Source organism: Zalophus californianus, chromosome 7, assembly GCF_009762305.2.
Source record: "Zalophus californianus isolate mZalCal1 chromosome 7, mZalCal1.pri.v2, whole genome shotgun sequence".
Taxonomy (NCBI): Eukaryota; Metazoa; Chordata; class Mammalia; order Carnivora; family Otariidae; genus Zalophus; species Zalophus californianus.
This window is the reverse complement of record NC_045601.1, coordinates 113,206,427-113,232,190: the sequence shown is the minus strand read 5'-3', so window position 1 is coordinate 113,232,190 and position 25,764 is coordinate 113,206,427. Positions and strand designations below refer to the sequence as shown.

Sequence of the window (25,764 nt, the reverse complement as noted above, 5' to 3'; positions counted from 1 at the left end):
AGGTCAGTCACATAAGTGTGGACATTCTCAACAGCCCCCTGCATGCTCAAAGTGTCCCTAGTGCCCCAAGCCCTCCCCACATCAGGCCCTCAGAGGTCTCACCTATAGTTGCTGTGAGACGCACATCACAGCCCTGGGCAATGTCATCGCCTACTGGAGGAAAGAACAGGAGCTAGGGGGTGGGTGAGCTCCCCATGGGGTCCTGTCTACACTACCCAAGGATCTCAGGGATCACCGCCTCCATCCTTATGTGCAGAGTGAGAGTAGTTTCTTGTTATTCGACCTGTGGGAAGAAAACATCATGTCAGAGGCCTGGACAAGGCTGGGCCATGCGATCCTAGAGGAAGCTCCTAGCCCTGGTCCAAAATGAAGTTTGTAGAATTGTGACTAAAAACCCAGAACGGGATCAGGAAACATGAAGAACCGAGGTGTGTGGTCACTGGACCACCTGACTTGCTGGAGGTCTGTCCTCCGCTGTCCTTTGACTGCTGGGAATCAGGTCCCCACCACCAGAATTACCAAGATGAAAATTTGCCCTTCCTTTTCATAAGTGTTTGCTACAGAGCGAATGTTAGTAATCAGCTCCAGAGGGGGCAAGTCCATGTGTGTGGCTGGTACTTCCCAGTAACAAGGCAGGACCATCTCACACCTAGGAAACCCCCCAAGGGGACAAGAAAACTCAGTTTCCTACCTGAGCACTTCTTTCTCCAGATCACAGCTAGGACGACCACAGTGGTCACGAAAAGAACCAGACCAGCAATGATGCCCACGATGGGCTGAGAAGGTGGCTCTGGAAAGGGAAGGAAAAGTGAGGGGCCCAGACCTGTGGCCTGAGTCCTCACTTTGCCAAAATTCTCCAGAAGGTTTCCCTGAGAAGAGGCTCTACCCCAAACCCCTCCTTACCCCATGTTAAGGTGATGGGCTCGGGTAGGCCCTCATGCTGCACATGGCATATGTATCTGCTCCCGTCCAGAAGGCACCACCAGCCGCCCACTTCTGGAAGGTCCCATCTCCTGCAGGCCTGGTCTCCACAAGCTCTGTGTCCTGGGTCAGGTCCTCCCCATCCTGCTGCTAGGTCAGGGTGATCTCTGCAGGGTAGAAGCCCAGGGCCCAGCACCTCAGGGTGACATCATGATCAGAGATGGGGTGGTGGCTCACATGTGTTTTGCGTGGTTCTGAGGAAGAAGAATCAGAAATCCACACTTGGGTTTACCTTTATGGACCACTGAAACAGCATTCATTTGACCATCTTGAGGTGGGCAGGGCAGTTGGTCCGGATGAAAAAAGCACAAAACCCAGACACCAGCCGAGCCTTTGGGATCTCCTAATCCTTGGAAAATTCTAGAATCAGGGAGATGGCCCAGGGCAGGATGCTGTAGGTCTAAGGGGGAGAGCACACTATTGGTCCTGACAATGGTGGCAGGTGTCCAAAGATGTTCTCGGACGCAGAACAGAGATATTCTCAGATGGAGGTTAAGTCATGGTTCACAAGGTGGCTGTTAGGGTCAAAAGGAACCACTGATGGTCTCCACCTGCCTCCCGGGAGAGACTGGATTCCTCAATTGTCCTATAGAGAAAGCGGCCCTCTGGGTGAGTCACTCAATAGTAGGAATATGAACACGGAGGCGGATCTCCCTCTCCCCACCCATGCGGGAGGTGGTATTCTGACACTGAGTCCACTTTCCCCTCCTGGTGGGAAGCCACCCCCAGTGGAGGGGAGATCAGGGAGGCCCCGCAGCCCCTGGTAACCTGCACGCTGCAGCGTCTGGTTCCCGTTCTCCAGGTACCTGCGGAGCGACTTCACGCACTCGTTCTGCACGTAGTTGCTGTCGTGCTCGGCCACACCGGCCGCCTCCCACTTGCGCGGGGTCATCTGTCCGCCGCGGTCCAGGAGCGCAGGTCCTCGTTCAGGGCGATGTAATCCGCGCCGTCGTAGGCCAACTGATGGTACCCGCGGAGGAGGCTCCCGGCCAGCCCCAAGTCGCGGCCAAACATCCCCTGGAGGGTGTGAGACCGCCCGCGCGGTCATCTCTCAGATTGTCACCACCCCGTTTGTTGGACAAACGACTAAGTCCAAACAAAGTAAAACCACTTAAAAGTTCCGGCGGACTCTTCCAAGGTCGGAGCGGGGTGGGTTCCGCAGCCTCGGTATGACGCTCGGACCCCGACACTCGGGGCGACCGAGGCCCGTCGGTGGGGATGCGGGTCGTGACGTGGACCTGAACCCGCGTCGCTCACCCACCTCGCTCTGACTGTAGTAGCCGAGAGCGATCCATAGGTTCCGTCGCGAAAGCTGTGCGTGGCCCTTGGCGTCTCGCGTCTCCAGGTCCCAATACTCCGGCCCCTCCTGCTCCACCCACGGCGCCCGCGGCTCGGTCCTCCGACTCGCCGGGTTGCTGTCGAACCGCACGAACGGCGTGTCGTCCACGTAGCCGACGACCACGAAGCGGGGCTCCCTGCGGCCGGGCCGGGACACGGCGGTGTGCAAATACTTCAGGGAGTGGGAGCCTGCGGGCGCGGAGGGGCGGGGACCCCGCCCGACCCTCCTCCCGGCGCGGGGCCCGGGGCGCAGGTGCAGGCGGCGGGGAGGGCAGGGCGGAGGCTGGGAGGGAGAAGGGGAGCACAGGCCGGGGCGGGGCGGGGGGCGGCGGAGAGGCGCCTTCCCGGGGATCCCGCGTCCCCGCCCGAAGGTCCCCTCGCTCTGGCCCCGCAGAGGCCCTTTCCTCCCGCCCCACGCACTCACCCGCCCAGGTCTCGGTCTCCGCCAGGGCCCCCGACAGCAGCAGGAAGAGGGTTCGGGGCCTCACCGCCCAGACCTTCAGGGTCTGAGGAGTAGATGCGTCCCTGTGGGTGTGGTCAGGACTTTCGAACCTGGAATCTCGGTGCCGCTGATTGGCTTCTCCAGAAACCCGACACCCAATGGGAGTGCTAACTGCGGTCGCGTCACTAGTATCCCGGCAGGAGGACCTGACGAGTTGTGAGAGGGAGACGTGAAACCCAGGGGGAGGGGGACTCTCCAGCCCCAGACACCGCTGTTGACAGGCAGGCCCTCCCGGGGACCTGCGACTTTGCCCCGACCCCTCGCTTACTGCACAGGGCGCTCTTTGTCACCTTGTCTCCCTGAGTCGTGGCCCAGGAGTTGTGTGAGTCAGTGATTCTAAAAATTATGATCACAGGATATCTATATGGTCTCAAAGATTACAGAGGATCCCAAGGATAATTTTGCGTCTATGGGTTATATCTATCAATGTTTACCATAGTAGGAATAAAACAGGGTTAAACATGTATTAATTTATTTAGAATCATATTAATAACCCATGACATAAACACAAATATTGCTTTTATGAAAAATAACTATTTCCCCAAGTAAACAGGGCAGTGAGAAGAGTGGATTTTTGTTACATTTTCCAGTTTTGCAAGTCTCTTTCTTGTTCTTGTCTGTCTCCTTAGAAGACCCCTGGATGTTCAGATTTGCTTGTGCATTTATTGTGTTATTTTGGTTGAAGTATATGAAAATATTAACAGCCTTGCACAAATATGGGAGAATAGCATGTTTCATAACCTTTTCAGATAATTATGGATAGTCATGTTTGATACGATATTAAAACTACACAAGTTATACTTTCTGTAAGGTTATTTGCAAAGTGGCACCTGAAACAGTATGGAGTATGTCCTTCTCTGTTACATTAAAATCCCTGGGCCCAGCTTGCATACTGAATGGATCTTGTACTAAAGCTTGATTTGTCTTAAAGCAATGTGTTGTTCCCATGTTTATTAGACTGGAATCAAGTTATCAAAACATCCCATTTGTTTTACTATTACCACAGATCCTGACAGGAAAGTTTGTCAGTAGGGAGAAGCTGTCAAGCTTATTGGTGGATCACAAGTTTTCCAAAATTCTGATTTTTCTCTTGAGAGTTTACATTTAATCAGGGCAACAAGTACTGTCAGCTGTCATGTGTGAGTTGATTTTAATGAAGGGGTAGGGTCATGTTCGTTTTCAAGAAACTGTCGGCCAAATATTCTAGTCTAAATAATCCAAGTTTCTGTGCCATTCATTCCTTCAAGTAAAAATGGCATTTTGTAACAACAGCAACAACAACAACAACCCCAGTCCAGTTAAGTTCATACAAATTATTTTCCTGGGGGCTTAGGGATATGCTGTACATCCCACACCATCATATAAGATATGTTTAAAATGTGGATTTGAGAATAATTTAGTAAGATAATTTTTAATGCTTCAACCAGGATGTTTTCAAGTGATACTAGTTTTTTTGTTTGTTTTTTTCCATTGAGGCATTTTATTTGCACGTGTGTATTACATCCCTAGAAAAAGAATCCCAAGATTTTCCCTCCTGTGTGTTTTCATCTTGCTTCTTCATGCTCCATGATGCCAGCTGAGGCTGTCAGGACAATGACACCAAACTGGCAGGATGGGAGCAGATTCTTTTGCCATTTTCCTTTTTTTCTTTCTTTTTTTAAATGTTTATTTATTTTCAGTGATCTCTACACCCAGTGTGGTGTTTGAACTCATGACCCTGGGATCAACAGTCGCATGCTCTTCTGACCAAGCAAGCCTCCTCTTCACTCAGCAGAATCCCTTTCCCTGAGCTGCACTTCCTGCTTCCGAAAGCTCAGCTCTGAGTTTAGCCCCTGAGTGCATCTAGAAGAGAACTCACCTCCTGGAAATGTGGTGCCAGAGACGGTGCTCAGTTTGGGAAGGGAGGTGGAGGGACAGGGATTTCCCTTTTGCAATTGGGAACAGTTTGTGCCTAAAGGCACCAGACCAATGCATAACCGACTTTGATTTTGTGACACATCAGCCTCATATGTATTCACATCCCAGATAGAATCTGATGTCGTCTGTAAGATAAATCATATTGGTCTTTTCAGTTCACATGTGTCTAATGCATCTGGCCTGAGGTCCGGAAAGCATGCAGAGTGGTACAGTCCAATACAACATTCTGTGCAGAAGGAATTATTCTGTATCTGTGCTGTCCAGTATGGTGGCCACGAGCTACATGTGGTTATTGAGATACAGGTGGCACTTGAAATGTGGCTAGTGTGCTGAGCAGTTGCATTTTTAATTGTTTTAAATGAATAGGAATTTAAGTAGCCGTATGAGGTTCATATAGCTACCTTTCAGACAGTATATATCTAGAACGCTCTTAGTTTTCAGGATTCTCCTCAAAAAAGATACTGTGTGACTCATAGGTATATGTATATTAAATTTATCTTCAAATGGAAGTCATGAATTTGTCTATGTGGGTCTGAGACATATGCTTAAAATACAGCATGAAAGTATAATTGATATGCATTATAACAGCTCAAGTTTACAGGCATTAACCAAAACATGATGTTTTACATCAAGGTCATAAGTGTTCAAAAATGCCCATCACTGGAGCTAATTGATGTGTCTATTAAGTTTGGGTGTCTTGTTGGTGTTTGCGTTCAATAGGAGGCACATAAGTCTTCACTGAGCCCAAGTGAGAACATTTATTGAACACAACATATATCAGATACCTTGGAGGCCCTGTACATACTTGCAGAAATAAAGCAGAAGATAGACACCTTAGATTACACCCACTTAGAAACTTTTACCTCTTTCACCTCCCCATACTTTTGCCCAAATTCAGACAATTCTCTTTGTTTCCCTTCACCCTTGAAACCCTCTGCTCTTCATTTCTGCTGAGGGGAAAATATACATGAAATGTTTACAATTGTGGGATGAAGAATTCTCTAAGCATGGCCCCAATGATGGAAACCCATAAAGAAAAACATGAAATTTTGGCATGTCAACCACACACTCACAAAGATACAAACACATGTCATGATCAAACTGAAAGACATGAAAACAATTGTGACAGACAAAAGGGTAACATGCTTCAATGTTCTTCAGCCCAAGACCACCAGGAGCACCTGTGGGCATTCAAGTTGGATCTATTACTTGTTGCAGTGAGAAAGAACGCACCCCTTTGGGGGCCATGGGGCATCTTAATACGAAGGTGTTGGAACCTATAAGGATATGGGCTTTGGATGGGTGTGTTTTTGTTTTTGTATTTGGGTTTTTTTTTTTTTTGACAGTTTCTTTTTTTTCCCATTTTTAAAATTTAAATTCAAATTAATTAATATATAATGTATTATTGGTTTCAGAGGTAGAGGTCAGTGAGTCATCAGTCTTATATAATACCCAGTGCTCATTACATCACGTGCCCTCCTTAATGTCTATCACCCAGTTACCCCATCCCTCCGCCTCCCTCCCCTCCAGCAACCCTCAGTTTGTTTCCTATGATTAAGAGCCCTTATGATTTGTCTCCCTCTCTGATTTCGTCGTTCTATTTTTTCCTCCCTTCCCCTATGATCCTCTGATTTGTTTCTTAAATTCCACATATCAGTGAGATCATATGATAATTGTCTTTCTCTGATTGACTTATTTCGCTTAGCATAATACCCTCTAGTTCCATTCTGGGTGGATGTTTTTGAAGAAGATCTGTGGAAGCTGGGACTCACTCCTGATTGCGTGTTGTCAGGACGTGTGGGCAATTCTTTGGTTGAGCATCTCAATGAATCTCCTCTCTAGGCAGGCCAGAGCAGAGTGAGGATGAAGCAGTCATGGTAAAGAAGCAGCGATTGCTCACATTAGCCGACAGACAGAGATATTTGGTATTTTGTGGGTTGTACCGTGCCTTGCTTTGTCTCTAATGACACAAAGTGATGTCATGGTTTCCGAGTGTCCTTGTCCGATGCTGATGTTCTGTGAGGTGACTGGCTTATGTCCCACAGGAGAAGAATATGGCCAAGTCGTGGGCATTAGCCAGCTTCTGACCACACTGAGCCCAGCTGTCAGTGTCAGACCAGCTCCTGATGTTGGGGGCTGCTGTTTCTTCTCTTTTAAATTCCATATTTTAAAGATTTTATTAATTTATTTATTTGAGAGGGAGAGAGAGAGCAGGGGGAGGGGCAGAGGAAGAGGGAAAGGTTCTCAAGGAGCTTCCATGAGAGTGTAGAGCCTAACAGAGGGCTTGATCTCATGACCCTAAGGTCAGGACCCAAGCTGAAATCAGAGTCAGACGCTTAACCGACTGATCCTCCCAGGCACACTTTAAATTCCATATTTTAAAATAGCTACATCTTATTAAAAAATAATTAAAGAATTGGTGTTTTCATGTTTTTCTTTGGGTAAATACCCAAGATTGGAATTATTGAGTTACATGGCAATTCGCTATTTTGTACACCTTTTCAGGTGTAATACCCTCTAGTTCCATCCATGTCATTGCAAATGGTAAGACTTCATTTTTCTGATGGCTGAGTAATATTCCATTGTATATATATACACCACCTCTTCTTTATCCATTCATCTGTCCATGGACATCTGGACTCTTTCCATGGTTTGGCTATTGTGGACACTGCCGCTAGAAACATTGGGGAGCAGGTTCCCGTTCGGATCACAATGTTTGTATCTTTTGGGTAAATACCTAGTAGTGCAATTGCTGGGTTGAAGGGTAGCTTGATTTTTAACTTCTTGAGGAATCTCTGTGCTGTTTTCCAGAGTGACTGTACCATCTTGCATTCCCACCAACAGTGCAGCAAGGATTTCTCCGAATCCTTTCCAACATCTGTTGTTTACTGAGTTGTTAATTTTAGCCATTCTGACTGGTGTGAAAGTGTGAGGTGGTAACTCATTGTGGTTTTGATTTGTATTTCCAGGATGCCTACTGCTGTTGAGCATTTTTTCATGTGTCTGTTGGCATTTGTTTGTCTTCTTTGGAGAAATGTCTGTTCACGTCTTCTACCCATTTCTTGACTGGATTATTTATTTTTTGGGTGTTGAGTTTGGTAAGTTTTCTATAGATCTTGGATACTAGCCCTTTATCTGATAAGACATTTGCAACTACCTTCTCCCATTCTGTAGCTTGTCTTTTGGTTTTGTCGACTGTTTCCTTTGCTGTGCAAAAGTTTTTATCTTGATGAAGTCCCAATAATTCATTTTTAAAAAGATTTTATTTATTTATTTGAGACAGAGACCTTGCAAGCATGAGAAAGGGGCAGGGGCCGAGGGAGAGGGAGAAGCAGACTCCCTGCTGAGTACGGACGGAGCCCGATGCAGGACTGGATCCCAGGACCCTGGGATCATGACTTGAGCTGAAGGCAGACTCTTAGCCGACTGAGCCACCCAGGCGCCCAACCAATAGTTCATTTTTGCCTTTGTTTCCCTTGTCTTTGGAGATGTGTCTAGTAAGAAGTTGCTGGGGCCGAGGTCAAAGAGGTTGCTGCCTGAGTCCTCTTCTAGGTTTTTGATGGATTCCTTGTCTCATGTTTAGGTCGTTCATCCATTTTGAGTTTATTTTTGTGTGTGGTGTAAGAAAGTGGTCCAGTTTCATTCTTCTGCATGTGGCTGTCCAGTTTTCCCAACACCATTTGTTGAAGAGACCGTCTTTTTTCTGCTGGACATTCTTTCCTGCTTTGTCAAAGATTAGTTGACTGTAGAGTTGAGGGTGCATTTCTGGGCTCTCCATTCTGTTCCATTGATCTATGTGTCTGTTTTTGTGCCAATACCATACTGTCTTATGACTACAGCTTTGTAATATCACTTGAAGTCCAGAATTGTGACGCTACCAGCTTTGGTTTTCTTTTTCAACATTCCTTTGACTATTCAGAGTCTTTTCTGGTTCCATACAAATTTTAGGATTATTTGTTTCATCTCTGTGAAAAATGTCAATGGTATTTTGGTAGAGATTGCACTGAATGTGTAGATTGATCCGGGTAGCATAGACATTTTAACAATGTTTGTTCTTCCAATCCATGAGCATGGAATATTTTTTCATTTCTTTCTGTCTTCCTCAATTTCTTTTATAAGGGTTCTATAGTTTTCAGAGTACAGATCCTTTACCTCTTTGGTTAAGTTTATTCCTAGGTATCTTATGGATTTTGGTGCAATTGTAAATGGGATCGATTCCTTGGTTTCTCTTTCTTCAGTCTCACTGTTAGTGTATAGATATGTAACTGATTTCTGTGCATCGATGTTACATCGATCCCAATTGTAAATGGGATCGATTCCTTGGTTTCTCTTTCTTCAGTCTCACTGTTAGTGTATAGATATGTAACTGATTTCTGTGCATCGATGTTCTGTGCATCCTGCCACTTTGCTGAATTTCTGTATGAGTTCTAGCAATTTTTGGGTGGAGTCTTTTGGGTTTTCCACATAAAGTATCATGTCATCTGCAGAGAGTGAGAGTTTTGCTTCTTCTTTGCTGATTTGGAAGTCATTTATTTCTTTTTTTATTTCTTTCTATGTTGAATGTTGAACAACAGTGGTGATAGTGGACATCCCTGTCGTATTTCTGACGTTATGGGAAAAGCTCTCAGTTTTCCCCTACTGAGGATGATATTGGCTGTGGGCTTTTCATATATGGCTTTTATGATATTGAGGTATGTTCCTTTTATCCCTATACTTTGGAGAGTTTTAATCAAGAAAGGATGCTGTATTTTGTCAAATGCTTTTTCTACATCCATTCAGAGGATCATATGGTTCTTGTCCTTTCTTTTGTTAATGTGGTGTATATAGTGATTGATTTGTGGATGTTGAACAACCCTGCAGCCCAGGAATAAATCCCACTTGATCGTGGTGAATCCTTTTAGTGTACAGTTGGATCCTATTGGCTAGTATCTTGGTGAGAATTTTTGCATCCATATTCACCAGGGATATTGGTCTGTAATTCTCCTTTTTGGTGGGGTCTTTGGTTTTGGGATCAAGGTAATGCTGGCCTCATGGAATGAGTGTGGAAGTTTTCTTTCCTTTTCTATTTTTTGAAACAGCTTCAGAAGAATAGGTATTAATTCTTCTTTAAATGTTTGGTATAATTCCCCTGTGAAGCCATGGCTCCTGGACTCTTGTTTGTTGGGAGATTTTTGATTACTGCTTCAATTTCTTTGCTGGTTATGGGTCTGTTCTTGTTTTCTATTTCTTCCTGTTTCAGCTTTGGTAGTTTATATGTTTCTAGAAATGCATCCATTTCTTCCAGATTGCCTAATTTATTGGCATATACTTGCTCATAATATGTTCTTTTTTTAAAAAAGATTTTACTTATTTATTTGAGAGAGAGAGAGTGAGAGAGATCACAGAGGGAGAGGGAGAAGCAGACTTGCTGCTGAGCAGAGAGCCCAATGTGGGATTCTATCCCAGGATCCTGGAATCATGACCTGAGCCAAAGGCAGATGCTTAACCAACTGAGCCACGCAGGCGTCCCAATATGTTCTTATAATTGTATTTCTTCAGTGTTGGTTGTGATCTCTCCTCTTTCATTTGTGATTTTATCTATTTGGGTCTTTTTTCTTTTTGATAAGTCTGGCTAGGGGTTTATCGATCTTATTAATTCTTTCAAAGAATCAACTCCTAGTTTCATTGATCTGTTCTACTCTCTTTTGGTTTCTATTTCATTGATTTGTGCTCTAATCTTTATTATTTCTCTTCTCCCAGTGGATTTAGGCTTTATTTACTGTTCTTTTTCCAGCTCCTTTAGCTGAAAGGTTAGGTTGTGTATTTGAGACTTTTCTTGTTTTTTGAGAAAGGCTTGGAGTGCTGTATACTTCCCTCTTAACGACTGCCTTTGCTGCATCCCAAAGGTTCTGAACTGTTATGTTTTCATTTTCATTTGTTTCCATGAATTTTTAAAATTCTTCTTTAATTTCCTGGTTGACCCATTCATTCTCCAGTAGAATGCTCTTTAACCTCCATTATGTATTTGTGTTCCTTCCAAATTTTCTCTTATGATTGAATTCAAGTTTCAAAGTATTGTGGTCTGAAAATATGCAGGGAATAACCCCAGTCTTTTGGTACTGGTTGAGACTTGATTTGTGACCCAGTATGTGATCTATTCTGGAGAACGTTCCATGTGCACTTGAGAAGAAATGTGGATTTGTTGCTTTAGGATGAAATGCTCTGTATATATCTGTGAAGTCCATCAGGTCCAGTGTGCCATTCAAAGCCCTTGTTTCCTTGTTGATCTTCAGCTTAGATGATCTGTCCATTGCAGTGAGTTGGGTGTTAAAGTCCCCCACTATTATTGATTATGATCAATGTGTTTCTTTAATTTTTTATTAATTGGTTTATATAGTTGGCTGCTCCCAAGTTAGGAACATAAATATTTATAATTGTTAGATCTTCTTGTTAGATAGACCCTTTTATTATGGTACAGTGTCCCTCTTCATCTCTTATTACAGTCTTTGGTTTAAAATCTAATTTGTTTGATATGGGGATTGCTACCCCAGCTTTCTTTTGATGTCCATTAGCATGGTAAATCATTCTCCACCCCCTCATTTTCAATCTGGAGGTGTCTCTGGGTCTAAAATGAGTCTCTTCTAGACAGCATATTGATGGGTCTTGTTTTTTTTTTTTTTTTCTTTTATCCAATCTGATATCCTGTGTCTTTTGATTGGAGCATTTATTTTTTTTAAAAGATTTTATTTATTTATTTGACAGAGAGCGAGCAAGAGAGCACAAGCAGGGGGACCTGCAGAGGGAGAGGGAGAAGCAGGCTCCACGCTGAGCAGGGAGCCTGACACAAACCTTGATTCTAGGACTCTGGGATTATGACCTGAGCTTAAGGCAGACACTTAACTGACTGAGCCACCCAGGCGCCCCTGGTTGGAGCATTTAGCCCATTTACATTCAGAGTAATTATGGAAAGATACGAATTTAGTGCCATTGTATTACCTGTAAAATCATTGTTTCTGTTTATTGTGTCTGTTCCTTTCTGGTCTTTGTACTTTTCAGCTCTCTCTTCACTCAAAGGATCCCCTTTAATATTTCTTGTGGGGTTGATTTAGTGATTATAAATTCTTTTAGTTTCTGTTTGTCCTGGAAGCTCTTTATCTCTCCTTCTATTCTGAATGACAGGCTTGATGGATAAAGTATTCTTGGTTGCATATTTTTCTCATCTAGCACCCTGAATGTATCATGCCAGTCTTTTCTGGCCTGCCACATCTCCGTGGACATGTCTGCTGCCAGCCTTATGTTTCTACCTTTGTAGGTTAAGGACCTTTTGTTCTGAGCTGCTTTCAGGATTTTCTCTTTATCTCTGAAATTTGCAAGCTTCACTATTATATGTGGAGGTATTGACCTATTTTTATTGATTTAGAGGGGGGTTCTCTGTGTCTCCTGGACTTGAATTCCTGTTTCTTTCCCTAGATTAGGGAATTTCTCATCTATAATTTGTTCAAATAAACCTTCTACCCCTCTCTCCCTTTCCTCTTCCCATAGGACCCCAATTATTCTAGTATTGTTTTGCTTTATGGTATTGCTGATCTGTCGAATCCTCCCCTTGTGATTCAGTAGTTTATCTCTCTTTTTCTCAGCTTCCTTACTTTCCATCATTTTGTCTTCTATATCACTGACTCTCTCTTCTGCCTTGTGTATCCTAGCAGTTAGAGCCTCCATTTTTTTTTTAAGATTTTATTTATTTATTGACAGAGAGAGACAGTGAGAGAGGGAACACAAGCAGGGGGAGTAGGAGAGGGAGAAGCAGGCTCCTGACTGAGCAGGGAGCCTGATGCGGGGCTCGATCCCAGGACCCCGGGATCATGACCTGAGCTAAAGGCAGACGCTTAACGACTGACCCACCCAGGCGCCCCTAGAGCCTCCATTTTTTATTGCATATCAGAAATAGACTTTTTGATTTTGACCTGATTAGATTTTAGTTCTTTTATTTCTCCAGAAAGGGATTCTCTAGTGTCTTCTATGCTTTTTTTCAAGCCCAGCTAGTATCTTTAGAATTGTTGTTTTCGATTCTAGTTCCAACATCTTGTATTCATATTGATTAAATCTCTCCAGTGAGTACTGCTTCTTGTTCCCTCTTTTGGGGTGAGTTCTTCCATCTTGTCATTATATCCAGAAAAGAATTGATGAAAGAGAGGGAGGGGCACCTGGGTGGCTTAGTCAGTTAAGCATCTGCCTTTGGCTCAGGTCATGATCTCAGGGTCCTGGAATCAAGCCCTATGTCAGCGGGGAGCCTGCTTCTCCCTCTCACTCTGTTGCTCCCCCTGCTTGTGCTTGCATGCTCTCTCTCTCTGTCAAATAAATAAATAAGGTCTTAAAAAAAAGAGAGAGAGAGGGAAAAATACAAAAATAGGAACAATGACACCAGAAAAATATACACTACCCAAATCAGAAGAGAACAGAAATCAAAAAGAAAACAAACGAAAAGAAAAATGAGAATGACATCAAACAAGAAGTTGAACAGAACAGAACAATTCCAGATCTTGGGTGTATTTCGGTCTGTTTGTTAGAAGAAACTAGATCCCAAAATAGGAAAGAAAGAAAAACTTATATATACAAAAATGAAGTTGAATATAATGAAGCCAAAAATGAAAAATAAAACCATAAGTGTAAAAATGAAAATTAAAAAAGCCTTAAAAAGAATTGATAAAGTAAGAAAATAGCTGAAAAGGAAAATAAAATGTAAAATTGAAGGACTAAAGAATAATAAGTAAAAACCACGAAGGCTATATACTTCTTTCCCCAAAAGCTGGAGTTTTACAGTTCTTTATGATCAGTAAATTTGGTATTCGCTGGAAGTTCCAGCTGGTCTTCCGGGGGAGGGGTCTGTTGCACTGATTCTCAGGTGTCTTTGCCTGGGCGGAGCTGTACCACCCTTGCCCCGGGGCGGAGCTCAGGTTAAGCTGCTCCAGAGCCGGTGTGGGGGATGAAGTTGGCCGCAGGATCTCCAGGCCCTGAGCTGAAAGTTCACCCACCGCCACCCCCAGCTCTTCAGTGAGCCCTCATAGAAAAGCAGTCAATCACTCTTATCTCCCTGGTTTCTGTGGGAACTCTGTGTTCACGCAGCCCGTGCTGGAGCGTTTTTATCTCAGGCACGTGACCCCTTTTGGAGTCTCCAAACTTTATGAACTCCTGTGGGGCACACCTGTGCCACTCCTCCCAGGGGAGGGAAGAGGGGCTCACTGCGCTTCTGCCTCTTGCTGTGCCTCTGCTTGGAGACCAGTCGCCCGATGGGACAGCAGTTTGCGGTATAATATATTCATAAGAACTCTTCATTTTTGAGAATATAATCTTATATAACCCTTAATCTCCCACCCTCTTTTCTCCCTTAATCTCCAGCTGCAACAGTAGGAATAAATTAAGCATTATTTTATTTTTTTTTAAGATTTTATTTATTTGAGAGGGAGAGAATGAGAGATAGAGAGCACGAGAGGGAAGAGGGTCAGAGGGAGAAGCAGACTCCCCGCCGAGCAGGGAGCCGGATGCGGGACTTGATCCCGGGACTCCAGGATCATGACACCTGAGCCGAAGGCAGTCGCTTAACCGACTGAGCCACCCAGGCGCCCAATTAAGCATTATTTTAAAGTGCTGTTACAAAAATCTTTGGTTCCTTTCCTTTTCCTCCACCTACATTTGTCCTTCTTTTTGACTGTCCAGCACCTGAACTACTTTATTATTTTTATTTATTTATTTATCTAAGTAGACTCCATGCCCAGCATGGAGCCCAACTCAGGGCTTGAACTCACGATCCGGAGATCAAGGCCTGAGGTAAGATCAAGGGTTGGACACTTAACCGGGCTGCGTCACCCAGGTGCGCAACTACTTTCTTATTTTTAACTAGTTCCCTTCCTTATGAAGCAAAGTCCACCTCTCCACGAAGAAGCTGAAAATGCCAGATACTCAGTTTTCCAGAATCCCTTGCTGCTTGAGCTGCATACACGACAAGGATCCACGAATTGAACACACTCAAGCTGTGAGTGGGAAATGTGATGCAAAAAATGCAGGCCCAGCAGAATCATGGGTCTGTGAAGATGGTGGCTCATGAGTCCAGTTTCTAGAAACACTTGGGGCAGTGATGCTCAGCACTGTCCATGGTCAAGAGTATTTGCCATGCAAGCTTTGGTATGTGTGCCCAGGTGCTAAGGGCAGTGGTGACTTCACCAGACTGGTTCTATAGCACAAATTTGGGGTATTATTCCTGGCTGCATAGCTGCCAAGCCTCTTCTGATCTATCCTGTCAATATATTCCTTCTCTAGTGTGCCTGAGTCAGAAAGTTGACATAGCCTGGTCAGCTTTGCCTCAGTTCTGTGAGCTAGCCTGTATCCTTCCAAAACATTTTATTTTGATTTGGGTTAGCATCAGGTTCCATTACTTGTCTAGGTAGCAAATGTGATGGTGAAAAGAGTACGAGCTGGGGCACCTGGGTGGTTCAGTTAAGCGTCTGCCTTTGGTTCAGGTCATGATCCCAGGGTCCTGGGATTGAGTCCTGCATCAGGCTCCCTGCTCAACAGGGAGTCTGCCTCTCCCTCTACCCCTGCCCCCTGCTCGTGATTGCTCTCTCTCAAATAAATAAAATATTTAAAAAAGAAAAAAAAAATGAGTATGAGCTTCAAGTCTGTTTTTTACTTATTCTGTGACCTTTAGCCAGTTACCCTACCTCTTCTAACAGATAAGAGGGCACCTCCCACTCTGAGCTGCTCTAGTTATAGAATTCAGATGGCCCCTCAAAGGTCTGTACTGAGTAATGAACAACAGGTTCAACTGCTGATTGATGGTACCACCCCTTTCCCTTCCTTTCCCTGTAACCACTGAAGGTTCTCTTTTAAGTTCGTAACATCCTAAAGCAAATAGGTTTATCATCTCTTCTCTTCCATCTATTTTCTTCCCTCACAAACTTTGGGTGAGACTGGGAGAGAAGGCATTCCAGAAGCTAAGGGAGGTGAGAGACAAGAGGGAATAGAAGGAGTTCCCTAAAAGTTCAGGGAGGGGCACCTGGCTGGTTCATGAGACTCCTGATCTTGGGATTGTGAGTTTGAGCCCCACGTTGGGCATAGAGATTACTTAAAAAAATAAAGCTCAGGGATCAGAGAGACAGAAATGTCCTTAGCCTTACCCTCTTACAGATGGCTTCTCACAAGGAGCTTCCTCAGAACATACATACCACGCACCTTAGAAGTTGGGACCTGGGACAGAATGCACAAGTGCTTAGTTTCCCCCCCCTGTTTCCAAAATCTTTCAATAGCTTTCTAAGGAAGCCCCTGGTCTTTGCTATTTCCCTCTTCAGTCCATCTTCCACTCCTTATCCCAAGGTGGCTTTCTCAAGTACACATGAGATCATGTCTTGGCCACCTATGTTTCTGCTTGAGTCATGGGCAAATGACTTAAAATTTCCAAGTCTCAGTTTCCTCATCTGTGAAGTGGGGATAATAACACCTACCTCGTGGGGTGGTTTTGTGAAGATTAAGTGAAATTATAAGTATGTAGCCTGTAGCATAATGCCTGGTGCATGTCAAGAGCTCAAGTGTTAGCTATTGCTCTATTGTTATTTATGCTATTGTAAAGGACTTAGATTGCCCATGTTGCAAAACAACCATGTGCTCCAGAGGTCACGAGCGTTGGCTAAGGCGTCAGACACACCTGGGTTTGAATTCCAGCTCTCCCTTTACTATCCATATGAGCTTGGGCAAGTCAACTAACCTATCTTCTGATTTTCTTTCCATAAAATGAGCATAATAAAATATTTCCTCTCAGGGTTTTTGTGAGGGTGAAATGAGATTACATATGCCTATCAGAATTAGGTTAGGCTAATTCAGGGCCCTAACTGAGCCATTTCCTCCTGACAGAAAGGGAGCTAAAGGAAAACTCTATTGTTATTAAGGAATCAGGCTCTTTCTTCTTCCTTCACTATTCTTAGTGGTTACCTGATAGTCCAGGACAGCTACTATCTGGAAAGTTTTAAGACTTCTCAGAAGTTCCACCCAACAACTTCTATTTACACATCATTGGCTAGACCCTAGTAGATAGTCATACCTACCTGCAAGGGAGGCTGGCATTATAATTTTTTCAGCTGGACAAATTGCCACCCAGAATGACACAGTGTTCATAGAGGAAGTGAGGCTTCAGCCAACAGCTACATGAATGAGCTTGGGGGTGGATCTTCCAGCCCAGTCAAGCCTTTAGTTGGCTATAGTCCTGGCCAACTGCTTTATTTCAACCTCATGAGAGACTCCAAACCATACCACTGAGCTAGGCTGCTCCCAGATTCCTGACCCCTAGAAACAGTTTGAGGTATTCAGTGTTGTTTTAAGCTACTAAATTTGGGGGCAATTTGTTATGCAGGAGTAGGGAAACTAATACAGTAGGCAACAAACCCTAGTAATAGTAATTATCTAGGACTTTGTCACCCATAGAGTCCATAGCTGTTTTCTTTTTTTGGTTTTTGTTTTCTTTTTGTTTCTTTTTTTAAGTTTTTATTTAAATTGCAGTTAGGTAACATACAGTGTGATATTAGTTTCATAGGTACAATATAGTGATTCAACATGTCCACACATCACCCAGTGCTCATTATGACACATGCTCTCCTTTTTTTTTTTTAAGATTTTATTTATTTATTTGACACAGAGAGTGATAGCGAGAGAGGGAACACAAGCAGGGGGAGTGGGAGAGGGAGAAGCAGGCTTCCCGCGGAGCAGGGAGCCCGATGCGGGGCTCGATCCCAGGACCCCGGGATCATGACCTGAGCCGAAGGCAGACGCTTAACGACTGAGCCACCCAGGCGCCCCGACACATGCTCTCCTTAATCCCCATCACCTGTTTCACCCCTCACCTTACTTCCCTCCCCTCTGGTAGCCATATGTTTGTTCTCTGTAGTTAAGAATCTGTTTCTTTAAAAAAAAAAGTCTGTTTCTTGAAACCATTGCTATTTTCATATCACATCAAAGTTGCTGTAGACATTTCAAAATATTATGTCTACTCATCTTTACTTCAGAAATACAGTATTATTAGATCGACCACTAGATAGTACATGATTATAGTCTTCCACCTACTTACATTTGTGTGGTATGGCTGGCCAGCCATTGTGCAACTCTGCATCTAGTGATCAACGTGTTTCTCACATTGGTAACTCAAATATCTTTGTTGCTTTTTAGGAATTTTTTTTAAGTAGGCTCTGTGCCCAATGTGGGGCTTGAACTCAGAACCCCGAGATTGAGAGTCACATGCTCTACCAACTGAGGCAGCTGGGTGCCCCGTTTTTTAGGAATTGCTATTAAAAACTGTTGGTCAAACAAACAAAGGAGGTGAGTTGTTTCCATTGTTCAACTTCTGCAAACCAGGCAGTTCAAATTCTTAACTCCCCATAAAGCAGCTTGACCCTTCATAATGTGAATAAGAATAGAGTCTAGAAGGGTGGATGAGGCATTTTAAAACATGTCTAATAGTTTAGGTAACTGTTACAGAATATTATTTGAGATAATTTATTATTGCTAACACACTATACAGGCGTATACAGTTACAAGTTCTGTAAGTAGCAAAGGTTTTTTTCTTTTACTTTCCCCTTTTAAACTCTCTTTCTGTATATTGTCTATGTTTTGAAATAAAGGCATCAACACACAGTATGTTTTACGGGTGGTATTTGTATACTGTTTCTTCTTAGAAAATACTGAGCATTTAAAATAAGAAAACTGGGGGGGGCGGGGCACCCGCGTGGCTCAGTCGGTTAAGCGTCTGCCTTTGGTTAAGTGTCTGCCTTCCACTCAGGTCATGATCTCGGGGTCCTGGGATCGAGCCCCACATTGGGCTCCCTGCTCAGCCAGGAGCCTGCTTCTCCCTCTCCCTCAGCCCCTCCACCCACCTGTGCTCTCTCTTGCTCTCTCTCTCTCTCTCTCAAGTAAATAAATAAAAATTTTTTTAAAAATTACCCAATCTGAAGATTGAAAAAAAAATTGAAGAAAAATAAATAGTGCTCAGAGACTGTGGGACAACATCAATATTGTCAACATATATCTAAGGTTTGTATCCCAAGAAGAAAAGGAGGGGAGAGAGCTAAAAGGGAAGATTTTTTTTTTTTTAACCTGCCAACATGGGCCGCATCCGCACTAAAAGGGAAGACTTTTTAAAAGAAATACTGGTCAAAAACTTCCCAAATCTGATGAAAACATGAATCTATATATGCAAGAATGTAGCAAACCTCCAGTAAGATTAATGCGAAGAGATCCGTACCTAGACACATCATCGTCTGACTATTGAAATACAAAGAGAAAAATCATCATATACAGGGAGCATCAATACCACTGTTGGCTGACTTCTCATCAGAAACAATGGCGGACAGAAGACTGTGGGATGACAAATTCAATGGGCTGAATGAAAAATTCTCTACCCAGCAAAACTACCCTTCAAAAAGGAAGGTCACATAAAGACATTTCTAGATAAAGACAGAAAATTTGTTGCTAGCAGAACTGCCTTTAAGACACACTGAAGGAATTTGTTCAGACTGAAAGGAAATGACACTACAAAATGACTCAAATCCACAGGAATAAATTAGGAGCCCCAGAAATGGTAAATATGTGGGTTAATATGAAAGACTCTAGAAATGTATTTTTCCTCATTTCTTAACTATCTTAAAAACAGATGATAAACAATTATTAAAACGCTGTATTACTGTGTGATATGATATATATGATAATAAAAATCTTGTAAAAAACCAAATGATACAAAAAACAAGAACCACTATTTCTAGGAAGGCACAGAGAGCCATTCAATATCATTTGCAACAAAAACCAGATTCTTGGGAAGATAGAATTCTTGAGCTATTGCTGCTATAATCCATATGCTTATTTGAGGATTAAAAGTCAATAAAGGTGATAAAACCAGATAAAGTATAAAATGTGCCTTGTTTTATAACTTATACGTATCTCTTGAACATCATTTTACTTAACATACAAATTACTTATTTCCCTCTAGGTTCATGAAAAACAATTTACTTAAAAATCATACAAAAATTGGTTTCAAAAATGTCGCTTGGAGCCTTAAAATAAATAACAGTAGTGTATAATAACTGAATGCTATTATAACCACATACATACATACATACATACATACATACATACATACATACATACATACATACATACATTAAGGAGAAGGAAAACTTCTTACAATAGAATACCAACCATTAAAGTCAGAAGGAATAAAAGCTGGATAGTCAGAAAGTAGTTAGAAACCATTTAGTGGCGCCTGGTGGCTCAGTTGGTTAAGCATCTCCCTTCAGCTCAGGTCATGATCTCAGGGTCCTGGGATCAAGCCCCGCTTCAGGCTCCCTGTTCAGTAGGGAGTCTGCTTCTCCCTCTCCCTCTGCCCCTCCTCCTGCTCCTGCTTTCTCTTGTCTCTCTGTCTCGAATAAATAAGTAAAATCTTAAAAAAAAAAGAAAGTCACCATTTAGTAGATATCACAGTAAAAATCGATTTAGCCAAGAGTCATTATCAGATGCTAAAACTAGTTAGTAAAAGTTTGATGAGGAATAAAACACCTATATAGTTTCCAAATGCTTGTTAATTGGAAAGGGAAAACTAGTAACTTTACAGTGGAGAAACTTGACAGACACCCCTTTAAACAGGTGATCAAAGTTACCATCATTAGTAATGATACAAATTGACTCATGTTCCCCACCAATAAGAGGAACACAATATCATGTCTATGGTATTCTTGTCAAAAGTGTGTAACTCCAATTCAATCATGAGGAAGCATTAGACAAATTCCAATTGAGAAGCATTCCACAAAATAACTTTTTAAAAATGTCAAAATTATGAATGACAAAAGACTTAGGAACTGTTTCAGATTAAAGAGGACTAAAGTGACATTACATAATTTGACAAATGATCCTGGATTGGACGAGAAAATTTTTTTTCAACCTTATTGAGGTATAATTGACAAATAAAATCATAAGATGTTTAAAGTGTACAGTGTGATAATTTGATACATGTATACATCGTTAATGGATTCCCCCATCAAGGTAATTAACACATCCATCACTTCATATATTTACCTTTATTTTGTGAGAACATTTAAGTTCTACTCTTTTAGCAAATTGCCATTATACAATACAGTATTACCCAGTATAGTCATCATGTTGTATATTAGATCATCAGACCTTATTCATCTTGTAACTGACAATTTCTATACTCTTCCCAACCTCTCCCTCTCTCCCCTACCTCCCAATCCCTGGCAATCACTCTTCTACTCTGTTTTTATGAGCTTTTTTTTTCCCTTCAGATTCCCCATGTAAGTGATAACCATGCTGTATTTGTCTTTCTCTGCCTGACTTATTTTATTTAACATAATGCCCTCCAGGTTCATCCATGTTGTTGCAAATGACAGGATTTCCTTATTCCATTGTGTGTGTGTGTGTAGCACATTTTCTTTATTCATCCAAAAAATTATTATTTACTATAAAGGACATTAGGGGACAATTGGTGAAATATAAATAAGGTCTGTAGATTAAAGTAGCATATCAACGGTAACTTCCTGATTTTGATCATTATACTCTGGTTAAGTAAAAGATTATCCCTATTCTTATGAAACAAATACTTTAGTATTTAGGGATAAAGAGGTATCCTGTCTGCAATTTACTTTCAAACAGTTAAAAAAAAAAACCAATACATATTTCCATAAAGATGAATGTGTATGTATTTTTGTATGAAATGATAAAAGAGAAAACTACATATGTATAAAGAGAATATAGGTGCATAATATATAGAGAGAAAAATGATAAAGTAAATGTGGTAAAATGTTAACAATTGGGGAATATAGTCCAGGGTCTATGGGAATTCTTTGTATTATTCTTGAAGTCTTCTATAAGTCTTAAATTATTGCAAAATTTAAAAAAAACTAAGCAAATTGGATCAAATGTTTTATTTTAGCTTTATTTTGTATATTTTTTACAAACCCAATTTAAAATGAAATGTCAAAGAAAAGGACAGATGATGAAGACCATGTTTTCTATCATTTTACTTACATTATTGAATGTGATGGAACCCACAAAGGCCAGAGTGGGGCGTGATATGTATAAAAATTAATGTGAATTGAGGTATAATGTTAGCAAAATTGAAAGAGCATCATACATGTGTCCAGCCTGAAAGGGCATCTAAATAAGATGTGTCTCTCCACAGATATCTCTCAATGTAGCCAGGTCCCTCTCTGTTTCCTGTACACGTGCTGATACCATCAAGTAAGAATTCTTATTTTGTGAGTCCTTTTGGAAGCTCTAAAGGCTTTGGACAATTTGAGAATGGTAAAAATATTTTTTGCCAAATAAAACTTTGGAAAGAAAACCTTCACTTTCTGCACAGATGGAGGTCCTGAGATGCTTGGTAATGCATCTAATTTTGCTACTCTCATGAAAAAGGAAACTTTTCTTATCCCTCATTGTCTTTTTTATGCAGACATATACTGACAACAAGATTTTTCTAATAACCCTGAAAAAGAAGTTTTGTCAATAGCCCTAAATGTCACCAACTTGATCTGAGGCAGATCTTTGAGTCAAATGCATTTTAAAATTTGCTATAAAGTTGAGAGCAAAATATGAATTCCTTCTCTACCATACAGAAATTCGCTGGCCTTCATGAGGATATGACTTCAAGCACTTTTTTGAACTAAGGGCAGAAGTTTTTTGTTTTTGTTTTTGTTTTTTTTAATTTAAATTTAAGTTTTAGTTAGTTAACATACAGTACAATATTGGTTTCAGTAAAATTCAGAGATTCATCACTTACATACAACATCCAGAACTCATCGCAGCAAGTGCCCTCTTTAATACCCATCACCCATCTAGCTCATCCCCCACCCACCTCCTTCCATCAACCCTCAGTTTGTTCTCTATCCTTAAGAAAAAACCATCCTCTATGGTTTTTTTTCCCTCCTTTTTCTTTCTCCCCTTCTAAGGACAGAAGTTTTACTTTAACTGAAATTTAAAAAAGAGGAAAAAATTTACCCTTGGGACATGAGAAAAAGAATTTTATCTATGTATTGTCTTACCTGGCATATACTTTTAACCATGTGAATGAGTTAAACCTTTCAATTCAATGTTACGAAGTCAACATTACAGATGCTTCCTAAAAAATTTAAAACATACCTGGTTAAATAATTGATAAAAGAGAAATTGGAGGATATGCTTGTCTAAGATGGAGTTGTGATACAAAATTCTGGCAATTTCTTTGAAAAAAGAAATCTGCAAATTTCTGGAACACTTCAGAAGTCCTTCAAAAGTTATTTCTACCTTGATGGCTCCTAAATTGAACCATAAATATGCAATCCATTTCTTTCTTATATAAGCTGAATCAAAGATGTTAAGATGACCTAATTGAAGATTAATTCATTGATCTTAGACCAAAAAAATAATTGAAGTTTAACTCAAGCATACTTGAAGAATTCTGGTATTCCCTGAGATAGGATTATTCTTGCCTTGATTTTAAAAAACACTCTAGAAGCTTTAATTCCATTTGTAACAATACATCTTTATGAATCTGCAAGTGGGACTTTTCAACACTTCTGACCATCAAAACAAAAATTAAAAATTGATTGAATGTTCAACAAAACATGAGTGTAAAGACCAGCTCACAATTCAGTTTTCTTATTTAAACTAGATAACAGCTTTCTCACTGACATACATGTATATGATATATATGGTAATTTTTTTATTGAGGTAAATTTTACATCCAGCTATATCACATTGTTAACTGTGAACAGTTCTACAAATTTTGACAATGTATGTCCCTGTGTGACCACCAGTTCAATCAAAATGTAAAACATTTATAGCGCCTCAGAAAGTTCCTTCACAGCACTTTTCAGGCAGTTCTGTTCCAGAACCAGCCACTGTTCTGATATCACCATTGATTAGTTTCAACACTTCTTGAACTTCATATAAATGGAATCATAGCGTATATACTCTTCTATGCCTGGCTTCTTTGGCATAGTATTTTATGTTTGAGGTGATTACCAATAAAGCTGCTCTGAACGTTCATGTATAAGTCTTTTCATATGCATATGTTTTCATTTCTCTTGTAAATACCTAGAGGTGAAATGGCTGGGTCATAGAATAAGTTATTTTTAACTTCATGAGAAATTGCCACAGTGATTTCTAAGTGACGTAGGAGAGTCCTTGTTGCTCCATACCTTTGCTAACATTTGGTTTTGTCTGTACTGTATATTTAATTTTAGCCATTCTAGTGGGTGTAAAGTGGTGTTTCATTATGGTTTTTGTTGTTCTTGTTTTAAAGATTTTATTTATTTATTTGTCAGAGAGAGAGAGAGAGAGAGAGAGTGAGCCCAAGCAGGGGAAGTGGAAGGCAGAGGGAGACGCAGGCTCCCCACCAAGCAAGGAGCCCGACACGGGACTCCATCCCAGGACCCTGGGATCCTGACCTGAACCGAAGGCAGACAATTAACCAACTGAGCCACCCAGGCATCCAGTTTTTTTGTTTTTTGTTTTTTTTTTTTTGTTTTTAGAGAGGGGGAGAGGCAGAGGGAGGGGGAGAGAATTTTTTTTAAAGATTTTATTTTATTTATTTGAGAGAGAGAGAGTGCGTGAGTGGGGGGAGGGGCAGAGGGCGAGGGAGAGGGGAAGCAGACTCCCCTCACTGAGCGTGGAGCCTATCATTGGCTCTGCCTCACGATCCTGAGATCATGACCTCAGCCAAAACCAAGAATCAGATACCCAACTGAGCCACCCAGGTGCCCCTCATTATGGTTTAAATTTGTGTGTTCTTGATAACTAAAAACATACAGTCAAATTGGCTTTTTGGTATGGGGTCCTATAAGTTTTAACACATGTAGATCTGGGTAACCACCACCACAATCAGGATATAAAATAGTTGCATCACTCTAAATAGTCCTTCATGGATCCCATTTGTTTTATGATCAAACCTTCCTCCCCACTCCCCTTCCATTCCTAACTCATAACAATCACTGATCTATTCTTTGTCCCTATAGTTTTGTCTTTTCCAGAAGTTTATGTCGATGGAATCATACAGTATGTAATCACTGGAGCCTGGGTTCTTTTACTCAGCATTTGAAATTCTTTCATGTTGTTGCCTATGTCAATAGTTCTTTTTTATTGCTTCTGTGGCATTCTATTATGTAGGTATACCATAGTTTGTTTACCCATCGTCCTATTGAAGAACACTTCCGTTCTTTCCAGATTTTGACACTTATGAATAGAGCTACTCACTATATAAACATTTGTATTTGGTTTTTGTGTGAACTTAAGATTCTTTATACAGGGGCGCCTGGCTGGCTCAGTCAGAAGAGCATGCAACTCTTGATCTTGGGGTTGTGAACTCAGGTCCCGCGTTTGGTGTAGAGATTACTTAAACATAAAATCTTAAAAAGAAAGATTCATTTATATGGCGTAAGTAGATAAGTGTGACTGCTGGGTAACAAGATGTGTGTATGTATTAAGTTTGTAAGACACTGCCAAACTGCCAAATAAAGTATATCGAGATTGCTTGTGCCATTTTGTACACCCACCAGCAACATATAAGAGTTTCAATTGCTTTGTATTTCACCACACTTAGTATTACCAGATTTTTAAAAAATTGTAGCCATTCTAATAGGTGTGTATCTAACTGTGGTTTTAATCTGCATTTCCCTAATGATGTTGAGTATCTTTTCAGGTGCTTATTCGTCATCCATATATTTTATTTGGTAAGCTATCTGCTTAATCTTTGGCCCATTTGAAAAATGGGGTTGTTTGTTGAATATTGAGAGTTCTTTATATATTCTGGATACAAGTCCATAGTGAGCTATATGATTTGCAAATCTTTTCTCCCAGACTATAGCTTCTCTTTTCATTTTCTTAATAGTCTTTTACAGAGCAGTTTTCAGTTTTGATGCAGTCCAATTTGTCAATGTTTTCTTTTATGGATCATCATGATTTGGTGCCATATCTATGAACTTGTTGCCTAAACCAACATTATGAAGATTTCCTCCTATTTTTTT

The 25,764-nt window shown here is 41.4% G+C and overlaps 1 protein-coding gene across 1 annotated transcript in view; it reads right to left on the bottom strand.

The window, feature by feature from the left end:
• The window catches only part of LOC113927989 (translation initiation factor IF-2), a 41,069-nt gene that overhangs the window by 4,450 nt on the left and 10,855 nt on the right, over nt 1-25,764 (bottom strand). Inside the window, exons 3-7 of the mRNA XM_027604091.2 lie at nt 2,243-2,825; nt 1,750-1,998; nt 904-1,175; nt 692-790; nt 103-283 (exon numbers count right to left, since the gene is read on the bottom strand). Coding sequence (XP_027459892.2) covers nt 1,072-1,175; nt 1,750-1,998; nt 2,243-2,825 — 936 coding nt within the window. The 3' untranslated portion in view covers nt 103-283; nt 692-790; nt 904-1,071. The remainder of the gene's footprint in view (nt 1-102; nt 284-691; nt 791-903; nt 1,176-1,749; nt 1,999-2,242; nt 2,826-25,764) is intronic.